Here is a 24,458-nt window from a genome sequence, read left to right as displayed (position 1 = left end):
TGACTGAGGCAAATGAGCTGGAAGTAGACCTACACTCCATACTGGAAGATGGGCCAGCTTTGGAAATGCCGGAGAAGGAATTCAGAAAAATGATTATAAAATGTATCAAAACACTATACAATGGAGTTGAGAAAAATAAGGTAGAAGTCAGGAAAGCGCTACAGGAACAATCAAATAAGATAAATACAGCATTGGAAACTATTCAAAACCTACAGAAAGAGGTCCAAATGATTAATAATGCAATATCAGAAATGGACAATCCACTGAAAGTGCAAAGGAGTAGAATTGAAGAGATAGAAGCCAGAACTAGTGAGCTAGAAGATAAATGTCTCAACACTACCAAGATAGAAGATCAAACACAAAAAAGGATTAAAAAAAAAAAAAAAAAAAAATGGAAGGAATAAACAGAATCATATACCAAAAAAAAAAAAAAAGTTTAGATTCAACCATTTCAAGACGGAGCATAGGCTCAAGAATCAATGATACTGAATGAAGAAGTCCCAGGTGCACTGAAGTCATTGACAAAGAAGGCTATGGGAATTGTTGGAATACAAATTAAACAAACTAGTGCAGCACTGGAGGCACTCACTCTATGCCAAGAAATTTGGAAGTCAGGTACCTGGCCATCTGATTGAAAGAGACCCATATTTGTGCCCATTCCAAAGAGAGGTGACCCAACAGAATGCGGAAATCATTGGGCAAGATCATTAATATCACATGCAAATAAAATTTTGCTAAAGATAATTCAAAAATGTCTGCAATTGTACATTGACAGGAAACTGCCAGAAGTTCAAGCCAGATTCAGATAAGAAAGTGGAAAGAGGGATGTCATGGCTGACATAACATGGATCTTGCCTGAATGCAGAGAATACCAGAGAGATGTTTGTGCTTTATTGACTATGAAAAAGCTTTCAACTATGTGGACCATGACAAGCTATGGACCACATTGTGGAAAATGAGTATTCTGGAACATTTCATTGTGCTCATGAGTAGCCTGCACATAGACCAAGATGCAGTTGTTTGAATAGAACAAGGAAACACTGAATGTTTTAAAATTAGGAAAGGGGTGTGTAGCAGGGTTGTATTCTTTCACCATATTCAATCTATATGCTGAACAAATAATCTGATAAAATGGGTTATTTGAAGATTAAAATGACATCAGGATTAGAGGAAGACTCATTAACAACCTGGGGTATGCAGATGATACAACCTTGCTTGCTGAAAGCAAAAAGAAATTACTGTTGAAGATGAAAGACCGCAGCTTTTGGTATTGATTGGACCCCAACGTCAAGAAAACAAAAATCCTCACCACTGGCCCAATAAATAAATGGACAATAGGTTGAATTTGTCAAAGACTTCTTTTCGCTCAGATCAACCATCAACACTCATGGAAGCAACAGTCAAGAAATCAAATGACGTATTGCCTTAAGCAAATCTTTTTGCACAAGATCTCTTTAAAGTGTTGAAGACCAAAGATGTCAGTTTGAGGACTTAGGTGCATCTGCCTGACCCAAACCAGGGTATTTTCTGTATCCTCATATGCATGTGAAATTGGACAGTAAATAAGGAAGATTGTAGAAGAATTGATGCATTTGTGTTATAGTGTTGGAGGGTAATGTTTAAAATACCCTGTCCTGCTAAAAGAACAAATCAATCGTTGTTAGAAGTACAGCCAGAATGCTCCTTGTAAGCTAGGATGGCCAGACTTTGTCTCTCATACTTTGGACATATTTTCAGAAGGGACCAGTTCTTGAAGACCGACATCATGCTTGGTAAAGTAGAGGGTCAGTGAAAAAGAGGAAGACCCTCCAGTGATATGGAATGACACAGTGGCAGCTGCAATAGGCTGAAATGTTGCAGTAATTGTGAGGTTGACCCAGGACCAGACAATGTTTCATTGTGTATAAGATTGCTATGAGTTGGTACCAACTTGATGATATCTAACAGCACCAACAACAGTTCACCCATGTTAATATGTCTGGTTGGATCCAACGTGGCGCTGTAGGATAAGCACTGGATGACTGACCATAAAGTCATCGGTTGAAATCTACCAGCTGCTCCTTGGAAACCCTGTGCCAGCGTTGCTATGAGTAGGAATCAGCTAGACAGCACTTAACAACAACAACCTTTTTATTTAGTTAGTTCTCCCACTCCTGGTAACTGTCAAAAGACTGTGTTTTTGTATGTGGAAACCTTGATTTTTTTACAATAGTGGTCAAATTTTACAGTAGTGAACAATATTTGTCCTTGTTTCACTTAGCATAATGCCCTCCAAGTTCATCCATGTTGTGAGGTGTTTCACAGATGCATCATTTATTCTTTAATGTTGCATAATATTCCATTGTGTGTATATATCATAGTTTATCCTTTGTGTGTTTTTGAGATAGTTTGCTTATCTACACTTTCATTGATGGGCATTTAGACGGCCTTCATTGTTTTGTTATTATGAATAGTGATGCAGTAAACTTGTCATTGTTGTTAAGTGCTACTGAGTTGTTTCCAACTCATAGCACCCCTGTATAGGGTATCTGAGGAGCGGCTGGTGAGCTTGAACCCCAACCTTGTAGTTCAAATCAACACTGCACTCCAGAGCATTAACCCACAGTGCCACACCATATGTCTTGTGTTACCATTTCTTTTCAAATAAACTGTATTTGGATCACTGGATCATATCATATTGTGTTTCTAACTGTTTAAGGAAGTGCCATACTGTTTGCCATACTAGTTGCACCATTTTTACAGTCTCACCAGCAGTGTATGAATGTTCCAGTTTCTCCATGCTCTCTCCAGGATTTGTTGTTTTCTTTTGTTTGGTTTTTTTTAAATGTTGCTACTAATGTTGGGATGACTGATATTTCGTTGTTGTTTTTCTTTGTTTAATGGCTAACGATCACAAGCATTTCTACATGCTTGTTGGATGCCTGAGTATCTTCTCTAGTGAAGTGTCTGTTCATATTCTCTGCCCATTTTGTTGTATTTTCAAATGGGATATTTTCCTTTTTTTAATTGTTGTCTAGGTGTTGAAGTTTTCTATAAATTTTAGTGATTAATCCCCTTTCCAATATATTGTTGCTTAATAAATGGCCCCAATCTGTGGGTCCTGATTTTACTCTTTTGCTGAAATCTTTTGATGCATATAAATATCTGTTGTTTTAGGAGATCCTAGTCATCTAGTTTGTCTTCCACTGTTTGTATGTTTTCAGTAATGTTTGACAATATACTTATGTCATATACTAGGGCCCCTAAACTTGTCTCTATGTGTTTAATTGTTGGTCTTTGTCCATATTTACTTTGTGGATTGTTTTAGGTCGTACATTTTAAGTCTTTTGTCTATCTTGAATTTGTTTTTATATATGATGTGAGACATGGATCCTATTTAATTTTTCCACAAACGAGTGTCCAGTTTTCCCAGAACCATTTGTTAAAAAGACTGTCTCTTCCCTCATTTAATGATTGTTGGTCCTTTATCAAAGATCAGCTGCCCCTAGGTGTATGGATTTACTTCTAGGTTCTTAATCCTATTCCATTGGCCTATGTGTCTGTCAGTCTACCAATGCCAGGCTATTTTGACTACCATGGCTTTGTAGTAGGCTTTGAGATTGGAAAATGTGAGTAATTCTGTTTTGTTCTTCTTTAGTAGCACTTTCTTTATCCAGCGTCTCTTTCCTTTTCATGAAAGTTGGCAAGTAATTTTTCCATCTCTCTAAAGAAAAAAATGTGGAACAGAATTGCATTATATCTATAGGTCACATAAGGTAGTATTGACATTTTCATGATATTTAGTCTTCTTATTCATGTGCATGGTGTATTTTTCCATTTGTGTGGGTTTCTTTTATTAAGGTTTTGTAGTTTTCTGTGTATAGGTCTTTTGTTTCTCTGGTTATAATATTTATTCCTAAGTATTTTCATATTTTCAGGTGGCTATTGAAAGAGTCCTGGTATGGCGCTGTAGGATAAGTATAAGACTACAAGATCAGTTTGAACCACAAGGTTGGCGGTTCAAACTCACCAATTGGTCCTTGAAAACCTTATACTGGGTCGCTATGGTTTGGAACTGACGATGGCACTTAACAACAGCAATTGAAAATAGTATTGTATCCTTGATTTCGTTATCATTTTTCTTATTAGTTAAAGGAAAAATGACTAATTGTCATATGTTGATCTTGTATCCTGCCACTTTGCTGAATCTTTCAATCATTTTGTTGTTGGTGTTAGGTGCCTTCAAGTAAATTCCAACTCATAGTGACTCTGCACAATGGAACAAAGCACTGCCTGTTACTGCACTATCCTCACAATTATTATTGTTTCAGCCCATTGTTATTGCCACTGTGTCAGTCCATCATGTTTGAGGGTCTTCCTCTTTTTCTCTGATCTTCCATTTTGCCAAGTTTGATGTCCTTCTCCAGGGGTTGGTCCTTCCTGACAACATGTCCAAAGTACAAGGACCTTCATGGCATCGACTGAAAAAAGCCTCACATGTAGATTAACATATGAGCTCTTATCCTGCATCTGTTTGATAGAAACCTGCCTTTCTCTTTACATAAGCCTGATTTCCGACCATTCCCCTCAGACCTTTTTCCTTTAGCCACAGCAATCTTCTTTGCCTTACTTGAACATAGCAAGTCCAGTTCACCTGATGGGCATGTTCTTGATCATTAAATGGCTGGTTTGTTATCATTTGGACATTGGTCTTCATTTCATCAAAGAGCCTTTCTCCTAACCAATCTAAATTAGCCATCTAGTTTCCTTACTATTTCAGAACTTTTTGTCCCTGAGTTAATTTTTTACACAATACTCACCACTCTCTCTTTTTTATCTCTTGTCCATATGGCTATTTATTGCCTTTTTTTCTCTGTAGGATAAACACTGGATTGCTAGCATAAAAGTTGACAGTTTAAACCCACCAGCCACTCCTTGGAATTCTATACAGGGTTGCTATGAGTCAAAACCAATTCCAAGGCACTAAACAGCAACAACGACTACATCAGAGATGGTTTATCTTGTGCACCATGGTATGTTTAGCCTCCAGGACAGTGCTTGGCATATACTAGGTCACTTAGCTAATAATTACTACTTAATCAAATGATTTTTATTTGCAAAAGGTAAATCAGATAGCCTCTGTTTGACTTCACTAACTACTATAATGAAGCTAGTGTGGCACTATAGGAAAAGCACTGAACTGCTGATCACAAGGTCCGCAGTTCAAACCCACCAGCTGCACATCAGAAACCCTATATAGGGTAGCTATGAGTCAGAGCTGACTCGGAGGCATTTAACACCAGTGGCACTGTAGGATAAGCACTGGACTGCTAACCACATATTTAGCAGTTCAAACCCACCAGCCACTTCTTAGAAACCCTATACAGGGTCACTATGAGTTGGAACCAACTTGACAGCACTTAACAAAAGCAACAAACTGTAACTATATAAACTATCATTCATGATTTTGAAAAGGAAACCATCAAAATTGTGGTGAAATTCTTGTCTTCCATGTAGAAAACTTGGATTCAATTCACAGTTAATGCACCTCAGTATCAGCCACCACACATCTGTCAATGTTGTGAGTTTCTTTCAAGTTGAATAGGCTTCAGCAGAGCTTCCAGACTAGGATGAAAAAGTCAACCAATGAAAGCTCTGGATCGCAACAATCTGGAACTCACCATGACTGGACTCAACTAGTAACAACTCTAAATGAAAATGTTTTGAGAGGTTTCCAGAATTAAAAGATGTTACAGAGCTAAGCAGAGTGAATCTAGAACCTAAGAGCCTGGCATCCAGACAGTACACATTGTTAGGAGTCCCAATACAAGCTTGTCACATCTGCACATCCCTGCCCCCTTCATTGTCTATAAACTCAGTCTCATGTTATGAGGTCTCCCATTCAATACTTGCTGTCTAGTGAAATAGCATCCAATCACCTGATGGACTTAGATGCCTACCCAGCTGTGCCATGTCAGAAAAGGAAGACCTGGCTCTCTTGGTCTCCTCAGTTACAGGTGTCCCTGATTGTCTAAGCCTGCAGACTGCAGTGGGTTCTCCAAACGTGTAAAATGTTGATCTTAATGGCAAGAAGAAGATCTTAGGCAGCCATACATAACAGATAATTGAAAATATTTTGGAAACTTGTTTTGAAATTTCTAAGACTGTTGGAGGCCTAACAAAAATCTTAGCAACATCTACCTACCCCATTCATCTTCTTGACTCATTATGAGTTTAACTCTTCCTCAGATCTCAAACTGCCTTGAACATTTCTGACCCTGAATTGTAAACTGTTAACGTACCTAATAAATTCCATAACTATAAGTATAGTGTCTGAGTTCTATGTGGCCATTGCAATGAATCATTGAACCCTGCCGAGTAGAGAGGACTATGGAGGAATGGTTGGTGTTACCACTTTTTTGCAACACCTGTTCTTGGCAGTGATGTAAAGTCCACAGAGCAACAACTGACCAAGAACTGTGGCTCAGTGTTGGAAGCTGTTGACATAAAAAGTAGTGTGTTTTTAAGTAGCATTGTAGAATTCCATGGTCATGAATGATTGCTGTTGTCAGATGGGCCAATGGACCAATTGCAGTACCTTGTTGTTGTTTGTTAAGTGCCATTGAGTCTGTTCCAACTCATAGTGACCCTGTATAGGGTTTCTGAGGAGTAACTGGTGGTTTTGAACCTTCAACCTTAACCTTGTGGTTAGCAGTCCAGGATTTATCCTACAGTGCCACACCAGGACTACAGAAATGAAACTTTAGGAATCCCAAACTCCGATGCTTAAGGGAACTAGGCAGAGGATGTGAACTAGTGAAGAAAATGTGGTGTAAGAAAATCTACTGACAGAAATATGATGCTCTGTCTTCATTTTTTATCTAACTTTAAACTAATATAGGAGCTTAACTTTAAGAATCAGAATTAATAAAAATGTCAATTGAAATAAATTATACAACTTACTCCTTTCATTTGAATCTTGAAAGCTGACAATTCTTCCACACCAAGATTCCAGTGTCATATCTGATTTTTTTCGGTTGTAGTATACAAGGCTGTGGGTTAATGTGCTGGCCTGCAAAGTCAGTTTGAAACACATGGTCGGGAGTTCAAGCTCACTAGCTGCTCCTTGGAAACCCTATACAGGGTTGCTATGGGTTGGAATTGACTCGACGGCACTTACTAATAACAAACAACAAGTAGCTGTTCTTAAGCATAAATGCTTCCAAACTGCAGTAGAATGTTGGCATAATAAACTTTCCTGTTTAAGGTTACTATTCATTCCTCAGATATTTGTAGCAATCATGTTTATTTTGTTGTATTAAACTGCAATTGCACTATAGCAAAAAAGAAATCAGAGACTGATGGTCTCATAATTTTGTATCTTTAGAATTGACAGTAACTGATCACCTTCAGATACACTGAATTTGTGAACTCAAACTATTTATAAAAAGGATGTTTAGTTTGCTTTTCTCAATTAATCTTTGATTTCTACATGCTTATTTCAGAAAGTAGACCCAATAATTTCTTATGAACAGATTTCCTAAATATGTAATTTTCAGTAGGAATGAATGAATCATATTATTGTATAGTTTTTAAAGTGTACCCTTGCAGAGAGATGTTTGAAATGCTAAGTTTGCTTCTGATGACCTCTCGGTGGCTTACGATGTTAGTTGATGAGCCAGGTTGAGGGTTCTTATGTATATCTAGATCAGAAAGTTTTTGTGGCACCACACCTCTGAACTCCTCCTCATTGTATCTTCCACCTAACTATCCACTATAGTGTCATATGTCCAGTTCACCTGGCAGAACACTCAACTGTGTGCTGTTCAGCTCTAGGCATGAATCTGTTTCATGATTTGATTACCATTGGCTTGACCTTTGTTCCTAGAGAGTGATTGTATAGGCCAGTGATCAGGTGAATGGGCCTAAGCGTCACAAAGTTACAAAATGTCAGTTGACATTAAGCTTGAACATTGAAGTCATGTTTATTAATTTTGGCCAGTCTGTATTATACTTGAAATACATACTGATGAAAATCAGAGTACAATCTTCAGTATGGGTTGCACCTCAATGTAAAGAAAACAAAAATCTTCACACCTGAGAAAAAAATTGAAGTTGTCAAATACGTCATTTTGCTTGATACACACACACACACACAATGACATTTGCATTAGGCAAATCTGCTGTAAAAGACACTGCTTTTAAACACTTTAAAGAGCAAACATGTCACTTTGAGGATTAAGGTATGCCTGGCCCAAGTCATGGTATTCTCAATTGCCTCATATGCGTGTGAAAGTTGGACAGTGAATATGGAAGACCATAGAAGAATAGATGCCTTTGAATTATGGTGCTGGGAAAGAATATTGAAAGTACCGTGGACTTCCAGAAGAATAAACAAATCTGGAAGAGGTACAGCCAGAATGCTCTGTAGAAATAAGACTTTGTCTCTCATATTTTGGACATGTTGTCAGGAGGGGACCAGTCCCTGGAGAAGGACATCATGCTTAGAAAAGTGGTGGTTGGTGATGGTTATGTGCCCTGTAGTTGGTTCCGACTCATAGCAACCCTGTACAGGGTTTCCGAGACTGTAAATCTTTCAGGAGCAGAAAGCCTCATCTTTCTACCACGGAACAGCTCGTAGTTTCGAACTGCTGACATTAAGGTTCGCGGCCTGATTTGTAACCACTATGCTACCAGAGAAGTGGAGGGTCAGTGGAAAAATAGGAAGACCTTCAATGAGATGGATTGACATAGTGGCAGCAGCAACAGGCGGGTGGGCTCAACAATTGTGAAGATGGATCAGGATCAGGCAGTGTTTCATTCTATTATGTGTAGGGTTACTATGAGTTGGAACCAACTCAGCAGCACATTAAGCTATTCACAGCACATACAGTATGAATCATCTCCTAATGTATTTACCACGAATATTATATACATTAGTTTTTCAATCTCATCAAAATGCTCAACTCTGTGTTTAAATAAGAGCACAAGTCATAAAGTATTGCTACAAAATCATAGAAAAACCTTTATGAAACAAGACTACCAAAATGTGGAGCTATTGTTTCTGCAATCTTTGATTTATACCACGTCAAATTGGCAGTTTCAGGGAACTCAGTTCTGTTCCTTTTAAATGTTCTTTGACTTTGAAAGCTGTAGGGTGGACTAAAGTGTCCCAAGCAGGACAACCCTTGCTACCCACGAAGAATGAATAGGGACAATGCCTTTGAGCAACTTTCCTGGCCTTTTTCTAACCAGTGCAGTTTTCAGCTTTCTTAAAACATCTTCATAATAAACCTACATGATCATCCTATGTCCTTCAAAAAAATCTATCAAAATTACCCCCATGGAATTGCAAAAGACAGTTGACATAACCTTCTAAGATAACCTCTTTTCCTTGAATTTTACTGGCCCAGCAGATCCCCCATTGGAAGGGGAGATTTGATTGGACGTGTTTTGTGAAGGTACACTAACAAGACATAGACAAGTATATTACTGCAAGAACTTGTCTGCAACAGCCGACTGATCAAAGACGTGTTTAAACCTGTTTTATTTGGAATAACCCCATGCATGTATAAATTGGAACCCTTGTAGCAATATTTTTTTATTTACCCTCATATGGTTATCTGGGTTATATTGTATCTTTGTTATAATTAGCTGTTATTGGAAACACCATAAAATGTCTTTTTTATGCAGCTTGCTCCTTTAATTCTCAGACACATTATATATACAGCACTGAGCCACAGTAGTGTTTACTATTAGATATAAATTTGTCACTGCTTCTTTCTGTTCAGACACACACATTTTCTGCCATACTGTGTAAACATTTAGAAACTCACGATCTCTAACTGCTTGGCCAATATAAATACCAAATAACTGTATTTCGTGGCAGCACCATTTTATTTTTTTTTGAAAACAATCTATATTTAAAATATCAGCTCTTTCCTAATCCATTGAGGTTTCATTTTTGGTTTTTATATTTTCTGTCACCCCTTTATTCTAAATATTGTCATTGTTATTAATGGTTTAATAGTAGCATTTTAAGCTGTGTTTTTCTAACATAGAATCATTTTGTTTATTTATTAAACATGTAGGAATATACACCACTACTGAAAAGAAATATGCTTTCTTGGAATGTCTCTTTATTTTTCATTTTTTCACTTTTGATAGAGTGAAAAAACACCACCACTACATTTTCCTCTAAAAGCTGCTTGAAGGAAAAGCAGAGTGTTCATCAGACAGTGTGGGGCAGCAGAGAGTAGTGACAATGCTGGCACTAACTAGAGAACTTTGCATCTAAAAGGCTCAGCTAAGCTGACTTCCAGGACTCCACATACATAGATAGATGGACCTAAACCATACTAATGTAGGTTATGCCACTATGTTCACATGTGGTTCTTTGCGAACACAGACGAACTCAGATCCAGCTTCAATGGAGTAGATCTAACACTAAAAAAATGTTGTCTTTTACAAATTATAACCTTTCCTGTACTTGTATAAGTAGTATACTTTCCAAGTGTATATACATAGTCTCATTTTATCCTTACTTCATTTTGGTAAGTGCTGTAGAGTTGGTTCCACTCATGTTGTTGTTGGGTGCCAACTCTGAGTGACCTATGCATAACAGAACAAAAGACTGCTCAGTCCTGCACCAAACTCACAATCATTGCTGCAGCTTAGCCCATTGCTTTTGCCACTGTGCCAGTCTATCACAGTGAGGGCCTTTCTCTTTTTCGTAGACCTTGCACTTTACCAAACGTAATATCCTTCTCCAGGAATTGGTCCTTCTGATAATATGTCCAAAGTATGAGAGACGAAGTCTCGCCATCCTGGCTTCTAAGAAGCACTCTGACTGTACTTCTTCCAACACAGATCTGTTTGTTCTTTTGGCAGTCCTTTCAACATCCTATTCCAGCTCCATAACTCAAATGCATCAGTTCTTCTACGATCTTCCTTATTCTATGTCCAACTTTTGCATGTGCATGAGGTTATTGTGATAACAAGCAATACCATGGCTTGCGTTAGGAGTACCTTAGTCCTCAAACAGACAACTTTGCTCTCCAACACTTTTTTTTTTTTTTAACTGTTTTATTGTAAATTATGTGATAGTTTAGATGGGAGAACATTAGCTTTACATTCATCCTATCGTATATTGTTACATTGCCATGGTTATAATCCCCTCCATGCATCATCAGCCAACCAAAGGCTATACCATACAAACCTGCCCCCCAGTTGTCAGCACACAGCCCCTCTCCTTCTCTGTGTCTAGAGTTCCCAGCCACTCCATCTCTCCATGTCATTGTCTCTGTCTCCATCTCTGGCATCACTGTTTCTCTGGGTAGGGTCCCGCACTCTGCTCTTCTCCCTTGATAGTCCCAGGTATCTCTGTTCCTGGCCTGCAAAGTCAGCCACTCCCCTCCTTTTGCTACAAAATGTCTACGTTTACATTTCCAAACCTCACGGTCAGTCCAGATAGTAATTATTCATTATTGTACCACATGAGTGCTGTCCCCATCTCCTTTCATTTGTCCCGCATAGACAGATTGGATACTTCTCAGTAGAGATTCTACCTTCCTCTGTACCCTCTGGATCTAGGCTCCTTCTTGAAAGCTTGTAAGCCAGTCACTTCTTGCCTTTGTAGTCCCCCCATTTTGGGTAGCCAATGTCCAAGTTGCCCATCCTTGTCTACCCTGTGTGTTGAGGGGGTGGGAATGATCCTCGCTGTAAAGGTTTGTTCCCTCTTTAGAGCTACTGCATCCATAGGTGTAGGTCAGGTTCATCAAATTGTATCAGATTACTCTGTTTTTCCTTCTTCTTTCTTCTTCTAGTTGAGCTCTGATCATCCAGCCATTGAAGCCAGGTCAAGTGGGTATTATCTACAAGTGTGGGTGTTCTTGTGCATATGCCTTTTGTTCTTATCAGCTGGATGCTTCACTCTCCACTCTAGTCCTCTGTGACTATGTCATTGACTCTGGGCCCAAGAGTCCCCAGGTCTTGCCAAACTACTGGCCAACCAGGTCTTCACTTGGGTTCACAGGAGTCTGTTGAATATGGTTGGACTTAGCTCACAGCTTCATTGCTGTTATTCCCTCACTTCCCCTTTTCGGTGACTAATGTGGTCACCAGTCAGAGCATGTGTCTGCTCATGTATTCCCAATGAGTCTTAGTCTTGGAAGGGGGTTTGCCCTGAGGGAACCTGACTGCTTGCCTTGATGTCTCCTGGGCAGGCAACTTGCTTGTTCTACTTGTAGGAGTCATTTGGACTACTGTTATTGTTTTGTATTTTTCCTGTTGGTCTTTCTTTCAAAAAGTACCTTCTGTTCTTCTAGCTGCTCCAGGTTGGTCTGCTTGTCCTTTCAAGTGGGAATTTCCCACCTTAGACGATTCTGGATGGGGTTCAGGGTTCCACCTATGCAATGCAGAGGCTCCACAGGAAGCCTCCTTTACTTTCCTTCTTGTTTTCTCAATGACTTTTTGCTTTCTTCGTGTATGGTGTTCTTGATGTCATCCCACAAGTCTTCTGGTCTTCAGTCTTTAGTCTTTAATGTATCAAAAATCTGTTCTTCAAATGATCTCTGAATTCAGGTGGGATATATTTAAGGTTATATTTGGCTCTCTTGGACTTGTTTTATTTTCTTCAGCTTCAGTTTGAATTTGCATACGAGTTTGCACAGTCTGTCCCTGGCCTTGTTTTCACTGATGATATGGAGCTGTTCCATCATCTCTTTCTGCAAATGTAGTCAATTTGATTTCTATGTATTCCAGCTGCTGAGGTCCATGTGTATACTAGTCTGTTATGCTATCTAAAGAAATGAACAAATCATTGCAGAATTCTATTATGCGTTCTCCAGCATCATTTCAGTCACCAAGACCATATTTTCCAACTACGGATCCTTCTTCTTTGCTCCCAACCTTTGCATTCCAATGCCCAGTAATGATCTTGATTGCATGTTTGATCAATTTAAGATTGAAGAAGTTGGTAGAATTCTTCTATGCCATCCTCACTGGCTTCAGTGGTTGGTGCATAAATTTGAATAATAGTGCTATTAACTGGGCTTCCTTGTAGGCGCATGGATATTATCCTATCACAGACAGCGTTGTACCTCATAACTGATCCGGATATGGTGTTTTTGACAAGGAATGCAACACCATTCCTCTTCAATTTTCATTCCCGGCCTAGTAAACAATGTGGTTGTCAGATTCAAAATAGCCAATACCAGTCCATTTCAGCTGACTAATGCCTAAGGTATTGATGTTTATGCATTCCATTTCATTTTTGACAACTTCCAATTTTCCCAGATTCATATATTGTACATTCCATGTTCCGATTTTCAGTGGTTTCGCTTCATTTTGAGTTGTGCCCCATCAGCAAATGAAGGTCCTGCAGGCTTTTCTCCCATGGGCTTTACTCCATTTGTATCATCACAGTCAATTCTACTTTGAGCAGTCAGCTCTTCACCAGTCGCATTTTGAGTGCCTTCCAACCTGAGAGGCTCATTTTCCAGCACTATATCTGACAGTGTTTCTCTGCTATTCATAAGGTTTTCAGTGACTAAATATTCGGAAGTAGCTAGTCACTCTTTCTTCCTAGTCTGTCTTCTGGAAACTCATCTGAAACCTGTCTACCATGGGTGACCCTGCTAGTATTTAAAATACCAGTGGCATAGCTTTCAGAATCGCAGCATCTCACAAGCCAGCACAGTATGACTAACTGACAGACGAGTGGTGAACAGACTCCTCACTACATCCCTTTAAAAGTAACTATTACCTGTCCAAGAAATTGGAATACCAATATTTAAGTCCAAAATGGAGTAAGTGGGAAAAGTCAAAGTGAAATTCCTGGCATGTGACATCACTCAGTAAATTTCCCCCTGTGATAGAAGGAGGGAAGGAGGGTGTGTGTGTGTGAGAGCGCGCGCGAGAGAGAGAGTGAGAGAGAGACAGAGAGAATCTCTTAATGAGAACTTAAAGGAGCTCTGGTAGCGTAGTGGTTACGAATTGGGCTGCTAACCTCAAGGTCGGCACCTCGAAACTCCCTGCCGTTCCTCCAGAGAAAGATGAGGCTTTCTGCTCCCGTAAAGATTTACAGCCTCGGAAACCTGTGCAGGGTCACTATGAGTCGGAACCGACTACACGGCACATAACAACAATTTTATGGTTACTGGCATGGTAGCAATTGCTGAATGAATTCAGGAATTTACCAACACTGTTTCAGGTAATATTCAGTGTCAAATCATTAAGTAAGGATGAAAGACTCTCAAATGCTTTTTTGGTGTTGCTAATTTTATAAAATTTAATTATGAAGTTAGGTTCTGTTTCAAAGTAGTTTTCTGGTTATTGACATGTAAACTTTTGGTCCTGGTTTATTTGTATAAGTAAAGAAATGAACTGAAGTGTTAAAACCAGTCAGGTATCAAATCATCATATGAATTTTCTCTTTGTCTACAGGAGGGACGCAGAGATTACCACGCACTATTGGAATGTCCTTGGCAAAGGAGCTCATCTTTTCTGCACGCGTATTAGATGGCCAGGAAGCCAAAGAAGTAGGCTTGATCAGCCATGTTCTAGAGCAGAACAAAGAAGGGGATGCTGCCTACAAAAAGGCGTTGGACCTAGCAAGAGAATTTTTACCTCAGGTATTTCTCATCATATTCCCTTTTTTTGTCCAGAATAAATTGACAAAAACAGACAATCATCCCTTGGCTTGCATTACAGGTAAAGGAATATATATGGCAACTGTAAAACTAGACACATTATCCTAGATAAACATTAAGACTGTCCAGAATTAAGATTTGGAGATTATCTGATGGCATCTGTAGCCATACTGTGATACTGTATCATGTGAACAGCATTTATCATCTGTGACAAATCTTGGGAGAAAGTTATGTTAAGTGGTTCATCAACTGAAATCTCCAACTTGAACTGTGCATATGGCAAGAAATTGATGGGTGGGTCATTGTGCTGGTCCATCCCCAAGTTCAAACACATTAAAACATATTTTTTTCTAATAGTAAGGAGACCCCAATTTGTTAAATCAAACTAGGCTTTCATTATGATGGCTTAATTTGTAATAACCTACTTGAAAAGCAGGAGTTTCTTGTTTGTTTATGGTGTTGGCTCCTTTGTGTACAACATGCTTCCTCACATTCACATTGTCAAGATCCAGAATGTGTTCCCCATTGGTTCCAGTGTGACTATACTAATGACTGATATTGGACACCGTGCATTGGTGATCTTGTTATAAGGGTATCATTGTTATCATTATTTGAGGTGCATTTTCAAATATTCCTTTGGCCTTAAATCAGGAATTAAAGGATTTTTAACTTGATAGTCCTGTTATATAGCACTGTGGGTTAATGTGCTGGATAGGGAGTTCGGTTTGAACTGCAAGGTCAGTGGTTCAAGCTCATCAACCGCTCCTGGAAACCCTATACAGGGTGGCTATGAGTTGGAATTGACTTGATAGAACTTAACAACAGCAATAACTTGAGAGGAGGAGTCATCTTTTGCTATTAAATCAGTGGTATCTCTTCTCCCTGTTAGAGTTTGAAGTTTTATAAATCTCCCAGCCATTTATTTCTGTAGTCAGAAGAACTCCCATTTTAACTCACAGTAACTTAACACAAGCAGGACTCATAACTTGTTTTTAAGCCATGGATTTCTGAGAATCTATAATGGCATCTCTCCCCAGAAACATGCATATCTCCACCCACATGTGTTCAAGGTGTTGCTCTAGTCTTGGAATGTTCTCTTGGACCTCACTGTAAGGACCTTTGCAGGTACCTAAATGTGCTTGGAAAGGAGCTCAGTGCAGAGTAATGTGCTTGGGCTAATGGTGTCTCCCACAGATGCCCTTTCATCTTTGATCTTTTATGCTTGAGTATGCACAAAACTCCGAACTGTCGTTAGAGAGATAGAAACCAAGCAAAACAGGTGCCAGAAAAACCTTGCTGTCTTCTGTATCCTATAGTGGGAGCAGTGTCTTCCACTTGACCTGAGCATGCCTTCCATTGTGCAGGATGTGCTGCGTATTTATCTATGCGAGCTGCCTCCCAGCATACCTTTACTATCCCTGACAAGTCTTTACTGTTTGTCTGTTCCTGTCATATGACTCTTCCTGCAGGACTATTTCAAATCACACCACTTTCACTCTCCAAGACCTGTAGTAAGGCAGCACATTGTGTGTGGTGATGGAAGCGAGGTCAATGGTTACTTATAGAAGTAGAGGATTGTTTAGGAAAAAGCATAATGAAACATTCGGGAGAGATAGAGGTGTTTGACTGGGGGAATGGTTAATGTAGTACATATATCTGTCAAAACTCATCAGATTGTGTGCTTAAATTTCAGGTTTAAAAACCTGTGCTTGTTTCTCACTGATTGCAAGATCTTTGTTGGGCTCTGGATTGGCTGGCCTTCAATGAGCCCTGCAGTCTGGCCCAGCCCTCCCTATAGCTCCGTCCCAGGCTGTTCCACAGCAAAATACTCTGTCCTAGCATTTCAGTTTGTTGTTGTTGTTGCTTTTTTTTAATGACACTTTATGTGGAACCCCAATATGTGAAGTAGATAAAAGCTAGTTTAATATTTAGATATGAATTTATGCCATTTGCCCATTATAAAGCCTATCAGTCATATAACCTAACTTAGTGCATTATGGGTACCTCCCTACTCAGTGAAATTCTAGAAGACACTTGTGTATCCATGTCACAAAATTGTTCTGAGCAGTTTTACATTAGATTGTGGAGAATAAATTTCCTGACAAGCATATGCCCTCCATACATGATAGTTAGAAAGTCCCATCAATAGCTCGGCTTGATATTCGCCTCCCACACCCATTATCCACAAGGCCCAGTTCTTCCATGATGCATTTGATCCCCAATAATTCTCAGACTGGGAAGTCATTGTTGAGTTTGGTTTTTAAAACCACATTGCCTGGTATTGGTATTACTTTGGTCCATCTTAATTCATTTATAAGCTGTAAGTTTTTTTAAGGCCAGTGCCTTACTCCCCACATAAACTAATAGAGCCTTAGACTCAGTAGTAGAGGTTCAGTAAAGATGTATTAAATGAATGTAGCTAGGGCAAATAAATATTTTTACTGCTTTAAAAAAATTCTCACTACATAACTGTGGTGTTAGTATTTTCCTTAATTATTAGCAAAACATATACATAAAAAGAGATTAAACGTACCTAAAATAGTAGCAAAATGTCCACGAAGTAGAGATTAAATCAGTAGAATTTGTTTAAATATTGGTTTAGTGACTTCCCTTGGCTTAAAAGTTTAAGACCAAACATAACTTAATTGAAATAAAGGGGTATGTTTAAGAAAGGTTATAGCCTAATTTTGGTTTTGATTATTCATGGCCACTCTTAATCCTGCCTGAGTTTGTAGCTGCCACATTCAGAACTCCACATAGCACATTAGCCCCTTAGCAAGTCTGGAGTTCAGATTTATCTTCATTCTTGTGAACTTATTATTTCTCCGTGGTCCTTGATACAGTTAATGATGCCAGTTTCCACACATGTCTGCTTCAGAATTGGGGACATTTTTCCTTCTGTCCCCCACTCCTTCACATGTAATCTGTCATCAAGCAACCTTCCACTATGTGATAAACCACACTGGCATCGCCCTCCTAGTTCATGTAATCTTCATTGTGGGCCTAATTGTTGATATTCAGTTTTCTCCAGACCATATTTACAAGGAGATGTTAAATGACTTCAGAAAATATGTAACTGAGAAACTATCTGCAAAATTTACAAAATGATACATGAGTTTGCAGTAAATTTTATTTTTGCAGTCATTATTTCGTCGCTGAGATTATAATTCCAAATAACAGAAAAATTCTGTAAAATTAGTATTTCTAGATGACTTCTGTGTTATGTTACTTCCATTTGTCTTCTAAGAAAAGGTTGTGGAAAAGAGGCATGTGTTTTATGTTTTAAAAGGGAAGCTGGTAAAAATCAAGCATTCTCTCTACTGTAATTTTCACATTTCTATCTTTTTCAGAGTTTTCTAAGCCATACTACCCAAAGTAGACACAGGCATCCCCTGGGAACTTGTTAGAAATGCAGAATCCCAGGCCATACCCCAGACATAACTGTGAAAGTATTGATGCTCCATCCATTCCTCCCACAGCTGTCTATACATCTGTCTGTGATAATTCATTGCAGACCACACAGAACTCAGACACCGTACTCAGAGTTATGGGGTTTATTAGGGAAATTAACAGCTTACATACAATTCAGGATCAGAAATTTTTCAGGGCACAGCTGGTCCAGTCAGCTGCTGATAAATGCACAGGACACATAACTCCACTGTAAGCCACAGCCTAAATGCATTTGACTCTAGCTCTGTGGGTTAGCAAACCTAGCTCCCTTTCTTAAGTGCCTGGAGGCACCCCACTCTACAAGCAAGTTTCCTGCCCAGAGTTACTTAGTTTTACTTGCTCTGTGGGCTGGGAAGCCCACTGTTCTGTCTTGTTCTCTGGTTCTTGGTTTTCCTGCTGCTGCTTTGCCAGTCCTCGAGTGTCACAGCTTCTCAAGTCCTTGGGTCAAGGAGGTTCAAAGTGCAGCGATCTCAGGGTCCAAAGGACACTCTCCATGCCTGGTTCTTTCTCTTTGATGGTAGTGAGATCCCCCTTCCTACTTCTGAGATGGCTCATGTTATACCCATGGTAGAGTTCAAGTTTTCTCAATTACAATTAACTGTTAACATCTACAGCTGAATTATGTCATCCTGTTAGTATCTTCTCCCACCTTCTCTTACTCAGACCCATCAGAAAAAGAGTCATGCTGGGAGGGAAAAGAGTCAGGCTAGACAATTCACTACATGTCACCTACTAAATTAGAAACTGCAATTTAACAAGGGTTCTAGAGATTCATGTACACATGAGAGTTGGTGAGCTCTTTGTTTGGATCATTAGCCATAAAAGTGAGTGGAAAAGAATCATCAATGTGAGGAGCAAATAGTTTTTAAAAAATGGTTTGGTGGTCCTGAAAAAATAATACCAGTGTGCATGTCACACCTGCAAATCACATTTAGAAGAATTAAGATTGAGGTACTTGTTGAAGTAACAGACTCTTAGAAAACTGTGGCATATGAAAGGTTACTTAAGTATGTGACTGAAGAAGAGAGTTGAGAGTTTAGATATGTCAGATTTGATCATAGAAATCCCTAGAGGAAAAAAAGTGGCATTTTTATGTATTCATTCATCCATCCATTCACCTAGTAGCCATTAGAGTCCTTTGATAGGTCAGCTATTTAGAATTTACCTTATATTTCAATTCAAAAGACTATTTAAAATATGCCACTGAATTCAAGTTTATTACCCATAAACAACTTTTAGGAATTGAAAAAATAAATAACCCTATGTGGGTGGTTGTGGTTCTTTATAGGGTAAGAGTTGAACTTCCATAGACCAAAATGGCACTCTCCTTCTCACAGAGGGTTACATGGTTTTTTTCTTGTCATCTTTTACACATGTGGGACATGCTTTGTTGTTATTGTTTAAGTGCTGTCAAGTCGATTCTGACTCATGGTGACCCTATAGAGGGTTTCTGAGGAATTACAAACCTTGCAATTGAAACTGATCTCCAGTATTTATCTAACAGCACCACATCAGGATCCTAGGACATGCTAGGGGACTTTAAAAAATTCATGGAAAATTCCATTATCTTTACATTCCATTTTCCACAAGCTTTTTGAACCCCCCTCCTATCCTTAATAATATACCTGTCATCTCTAATAGGTATTAATGCAAATGGAAGTAAGATACTGAGCTAGTATCTGTAATCAATTATTTCTGAACCCTACATTAACCAACACTGTCAGCCTCCACACCAGCCCAAGGTTCTGTTGTAACCACCAATCAGTGTGGTGATAAATGTTGTTGCCCGTTTCTTTCCATTCCTAACTTCTAGGGGGAATTGTGTGTTGGAAAATGTAAAACTCTCTACTGGACACATACTACCTGCTGGCCTTCAAGAATCTAGTGCTCTCTGCATAACTGAATGTTTGTAGAATTTAAATCACTTGCTGGTGTAAATAGTTATCACAATTTACTGCTTCATTATAATTAAATTCCCACACATTAAAATTCTCTCAACCATAGTTGCTTCTATGCCATAGATTCAGCATGGGGGTTTTTGAATGATGCTGGGATGTGCAACATAATTTGCCTAAATAGTAATGGAAATCTGTTTCTTTAATCTGAACTTTAGGGACCTATCGCAATGAGAGTGGCAAAATTAGCAATTAATCAAGGGATGGAGGTAAGTTAACTTATTGCTTGCTTTTTATTGTTGGACTAGAGAATGATGGTACCTGTGCACCATCAAGTAGATTCCAACTCATAGGGTTTCTGAGACTGTAAATCTTTACATGTCCAAAAAGCCTCATCTTTCTCCCATTAAGTGGCTAGTATATTAGAACTACTGACTTTGGTTAGCAGCCCAACTAGTAACCCACTACACTGCCAGTGTTCCTTGGACTAGAGAAAGAGATTTATTTGACTAAGCCTAGATAGATATCTGTATTATCTTTTAATGTGATGATATATAGCCATTTGTTACTACTACTGAAAGTCATTGAGGTTCTTTTTGCTACATCATCAATTCCATTCTGCTTATGGTATTGTTAGGAGCACAATGGCTCTGTGGGATAAGCACTGGACTGTGAACCACAAGATCAGCAGTTTGAGACCACCACCCTCTCTGTGGGAAAAAGATGAGGCTTTCTGTTCCCACAAGATTTTCAGCCTCGGAAACCCCATTCCAGGTTGCTATGTGTCAGAACTGACTCGCTTAACAGCAACAACATGGTGGTGTTCATTCAGTATTGTAATCACAGAGTTCGGTAATGTATGCTGTAGTTTATACCATGCTTGCTATTTTTGCCATTGAGTTAATAAACTTGTTGGCTAGAAACCCAAAAGAAAAGGGCATTCTGTGTATTCTCAGCACCAATATTGTTGTTGCTAGGTGTCCTTAGGTCAGTTCTGACTCATAGTGATTTTGTAATCAACAGAAAAAAACACTACCAAGTCCTGTGCCATCCTTTTCATTGTTAATGTTTGAGCCCATTGTTGCTGCGCCTGTGTCAGTCCCTCTTGTTGGGGGGGGAGGGGTCTTCCTCTTTTTCACTGACCCTCCACTTAACCATGGGGACTGATAACATGTGCAAAGTATGAGAGACATCTTGGCTTCTAAGGAGCACTCTGCCTGTATTTCTTCCAATACAGATTGATTTGTTCTTCTGGCATTCCATAGTACTTTGAATATCCTTCGTCAATACCATAACTCAAATGCATCAATTCTTCTCTGGTCTTGCTTATTTATTGTCCAACTTTCATATGCATATGAAGCTATTGAAAATGCCATGGCTTAGGTCAGGTGTACCTTATCCTCAAACTTATATCTTTACTCTTGAACACTTAGTGTGTAACAGATTTGCCTAATGCAGTTATTTGATTTCTTGATTGCTGCTTCCCTAAGTGTTGACTATCGATCCAAGCAAAATGACGTCTTTGACAACTTGAATCTTTTTTTGGTTATTTATAGGTCCAGTTGTGAGGATTTTTGTTTTCTGTACATTGAGGTGCAATCCATACTAAAGGCTGTATTCTTTGATCTTTACCAGTAACCAATATTATAGTATAAGAAAACATTCAAGGAAAATGTCTCAGCTCAAAGCTGAATCCAGTTCTCTTCCCTTTAACATCTCAATGAGCTTTCTGCAAGGAATCTCACATAGACTAAGCAAATCTGTCAGATATCCTGGAGTTCCTCCAGGAAATATACGCCAAAGAAGTGGAACCCCAGACCAGGGCAGAGGAACAAAAGAAAAGCACAGGCACCCTTTGACAGTGGGGTTCAAAGTGAAGCTGTTCTGTGATTAAATTATGTGAATTTTGAAGGTGGTACTTCCATTTGAGATCTAAGAGCTGCTATGTCTTTCTGGCCTCCATAGCAGTAAAAAGAGATTGAATTTGTTAGTGGTAAATGCTTGAACTAGCAGCTACAATGTTGTTAAGTGCCATTGAGTCGGTACCAACCCATAGCAACCCTGTATAGGGTTTCAGAGGAGCAGCTGGTGAACTTGAACTGCTGACCCTGCAGTTCAAACTGACTTTGCAGTCCAGCACATTAACCCACAGTGCCACATCAGGACTCCGTGTACCTTATATATAGTGTGGGTTATACATTTCCCTTTCTAAGCATTTTTGAGAACATAACTGTAATTTCCAAAACTGTAGGGTAAAAGCATATTGTTCCTCTAGGGATGCAAGCTGAACTCTCTAAAATGGAGTCCTGGTGTGGTGCTGTGGGATAAAGCACTGGACAGCAAAGTGCAAAGTTGGTTTAAACCACAAGGTCAACGGTTCAAACCCACCAGCGGCTCCTTGGAAACCCTATACAGGGTCATTATGGGTCGGAACCAACTCAGTGGCAGTTAAACAACAATATGCTAGGTTATATTTATATTTCATATGCATGCATGCATATATGTTTCACCACCACCACCTATATATGTGGAAAAGTGGAATTGAAAAATGGATTTTTTTTTCACAAACTTTTTGAAGCCCACTTATATCATTTATTTTTCTACTGCTATTAAGTAGGTATTTCCTACTGCCTATTAGGTGTGGGTTTCATCATTAGACCAGTGTTCAGACATGCCTCTCTGAGGCACAGAGAGGGTAAATAAATTGCCTAAAGTCTTACAGCTTCTAAGAGATGGAGTCGGGATGTAAACTCCAGTAACCTGTCTCAGTAGCCTCTGGCACTGGCCATAATTCTGTTACATGACATCAAAGGGCTTTGGTTTTTTGGAATATGGTTATTACTTTTGAATTTATATAGTATGTACCTGTACATATTGTATATTCCTGCTGAAATGAACTTTGTTTTTATCCTCAGGTTGATTTAGTAACTGGATTAGCTATAGAAGAAGCTTGTTATGCTCAGGTATGTAAAACAATCGCGTATTCAATGAGGCTGCACTCTTAATTATAATGCCTACCTTTTGTATAATTCAAATGAATTCTATATTCTGAGCAAGCTTGCCACTTGCCCATTCCAAACTCATGCAAATGGGTTGAAATAGTTGTTTCTGCTGTTTAATGATTACCAGCCAGCGCTAATGACAGGTTTTGCGGCTCAGGCTGAACTAAAATGACTGAAGTGACTCTGGTGAACATGATTTAGAGACCTCTGTGTGTAATTAGGCTAGTGCCATACAGTGTATCCAGACTTACTGTTGTATTTTGTGTGTATGCAGAGAATGGTGGCAGAAGGCTGTGAGCCATCAGCTGCCTCATACAAACCTCAGTGTGGAAGGTTTGTGGACTGTGTCCTAGGAGCTGAGGCTCATTTCTTGTCCCCTAGAAGTTCACGCATGAATATACACAGACATTTTGTACACAATAAGGCATTGTGCCAAGAACGTAATTTTTTATTTTTATTTCTGAAAATAATGTAACTGGTATCTTTGCTTTGTTGTTGTTAAGTACTGTTAAGTCAATTGCAACTCATAGCGTCCCTGTATAGGGTTTCCAAGGAGCAGCTAGTAGATTTCAACCACTTAACTTGTGGCTAGCATTGTAAAAAGTTTTGTATTACTTTCCCTGAGAATTGGAAATTGCATACACTCCAGCTCTAGCCTGGTGGTGTCCAGAACTGTGAGCATTATGAAGATTGTGACTCTGCCTAGGATGTGCATAGAATGCCATGAATAAAGTCAGTTATAAACATTTCAGAAATGAACAGTCTCATTGTCCAAAGAGAAATCTGAGAAGGATATTTGGAATTTAAATGATAAATTTAGTAGCATAATTAGGAAGATTGTTCAAATGACTAACTGTTTCTGTGTGCCATTTCAACTCGTTGATTTCAACTCAAAGAGACCCTTTCTGGGCCATAAATCTTTATGGAAGCAGAATGCCCAGTCTTCTCTCCCACAGAGCTTCTGGTGGATTCTGACCTTTAGTAGATGAAAATTGTAGAATGTGCTTCTAATTTGTTTCCTCAGATAAAGCTTATTAAACTCTTAACAGTTGTTTTCAATTTTTGGCATAATATTTTCTTTTTCTTAGACCATTCCAACAAAAGACAGACTTGAAGGTCTTCTTGCTTTTAAAGAGAAAAGACCCCCTCGTTATAAAGGAGAATAGAAGACACAGAAATCTTTTAAATGCTCATGTAAGAAATATACTTCTGGAAGTATCTTTCAGATGCACTATATGCCTCATCACATGGAATTTCACCAATTTATGTGAAATGCGAATTGTTCCTGTAGTGTATTAAATATCTGGAATGAACCCCTATTATGTATACCATGTTTAAATGTATATCATGCCATGTTTCTTCAGGTTTATAAAGCTACTAGTAGTGTATGGCGTCAAGATCAAAGATTCAAAATTAGTTATATGTTTTTTAAAATTTTCCTGCATATGAGGCTTTCCACTTTTAATTTTGTAATGTGAATA

At 38.8% G+C, this 24,458-nt stretch overlaps 1 protein-coding gene across 1 annotated transcript in view; it reads left to right on the top strand.

The window, feature by feature from the left end:
* The window catches only part of AUH (AU RNA binding protein/enoyl-CoA hydratase), a 279,519-nt gene extending 255,376 nt beyond the window's left edge, over positions 1-24,143 (top strand). The window contains exons 7-10 of the mRNA XM_006875876.1: positions 14,425-14,612; positions 20,194-20,244; positions 22,891-22,938; positions 24,066-24,143. Of these exons, the coding sequence (XP_006875938.1) occupies positions 14,425-14,612; positions 20,194-20,244; positions 22,891-22,938; positions 24,066-24,143 (365 nt within the window). The remainder of the gene's footprint in view (positions 1-14,424; positions 14,613-20,193; positions 20,245-22,890; positions 22,939-24,065) is intronic.
* Positions 24,144-24,458: the final 315 nt, after the last annotated feature.

Source organism: Chrysochloris asiatica, unplaced genomic scaffold, assembly GCF_000296735.1.
Source record: "Chrysochloris asiatica unplaced genomic scaffold, ChrAsi1.0 scaffold00343, whole genome shotgun sequence".
Taxonomy (NCBI): Eukaryota; Metazoa; Chordata; class Mammalia; order Afrosoricida; family Chrysochloridae; genus Chrysochloris; species Chrysochloris asiatica.
The sequence above is the reverse complement of the archived record's forward strand: the minus strand, read 5'-3'. Positions and strand labels throughout refer to the sequence as shown.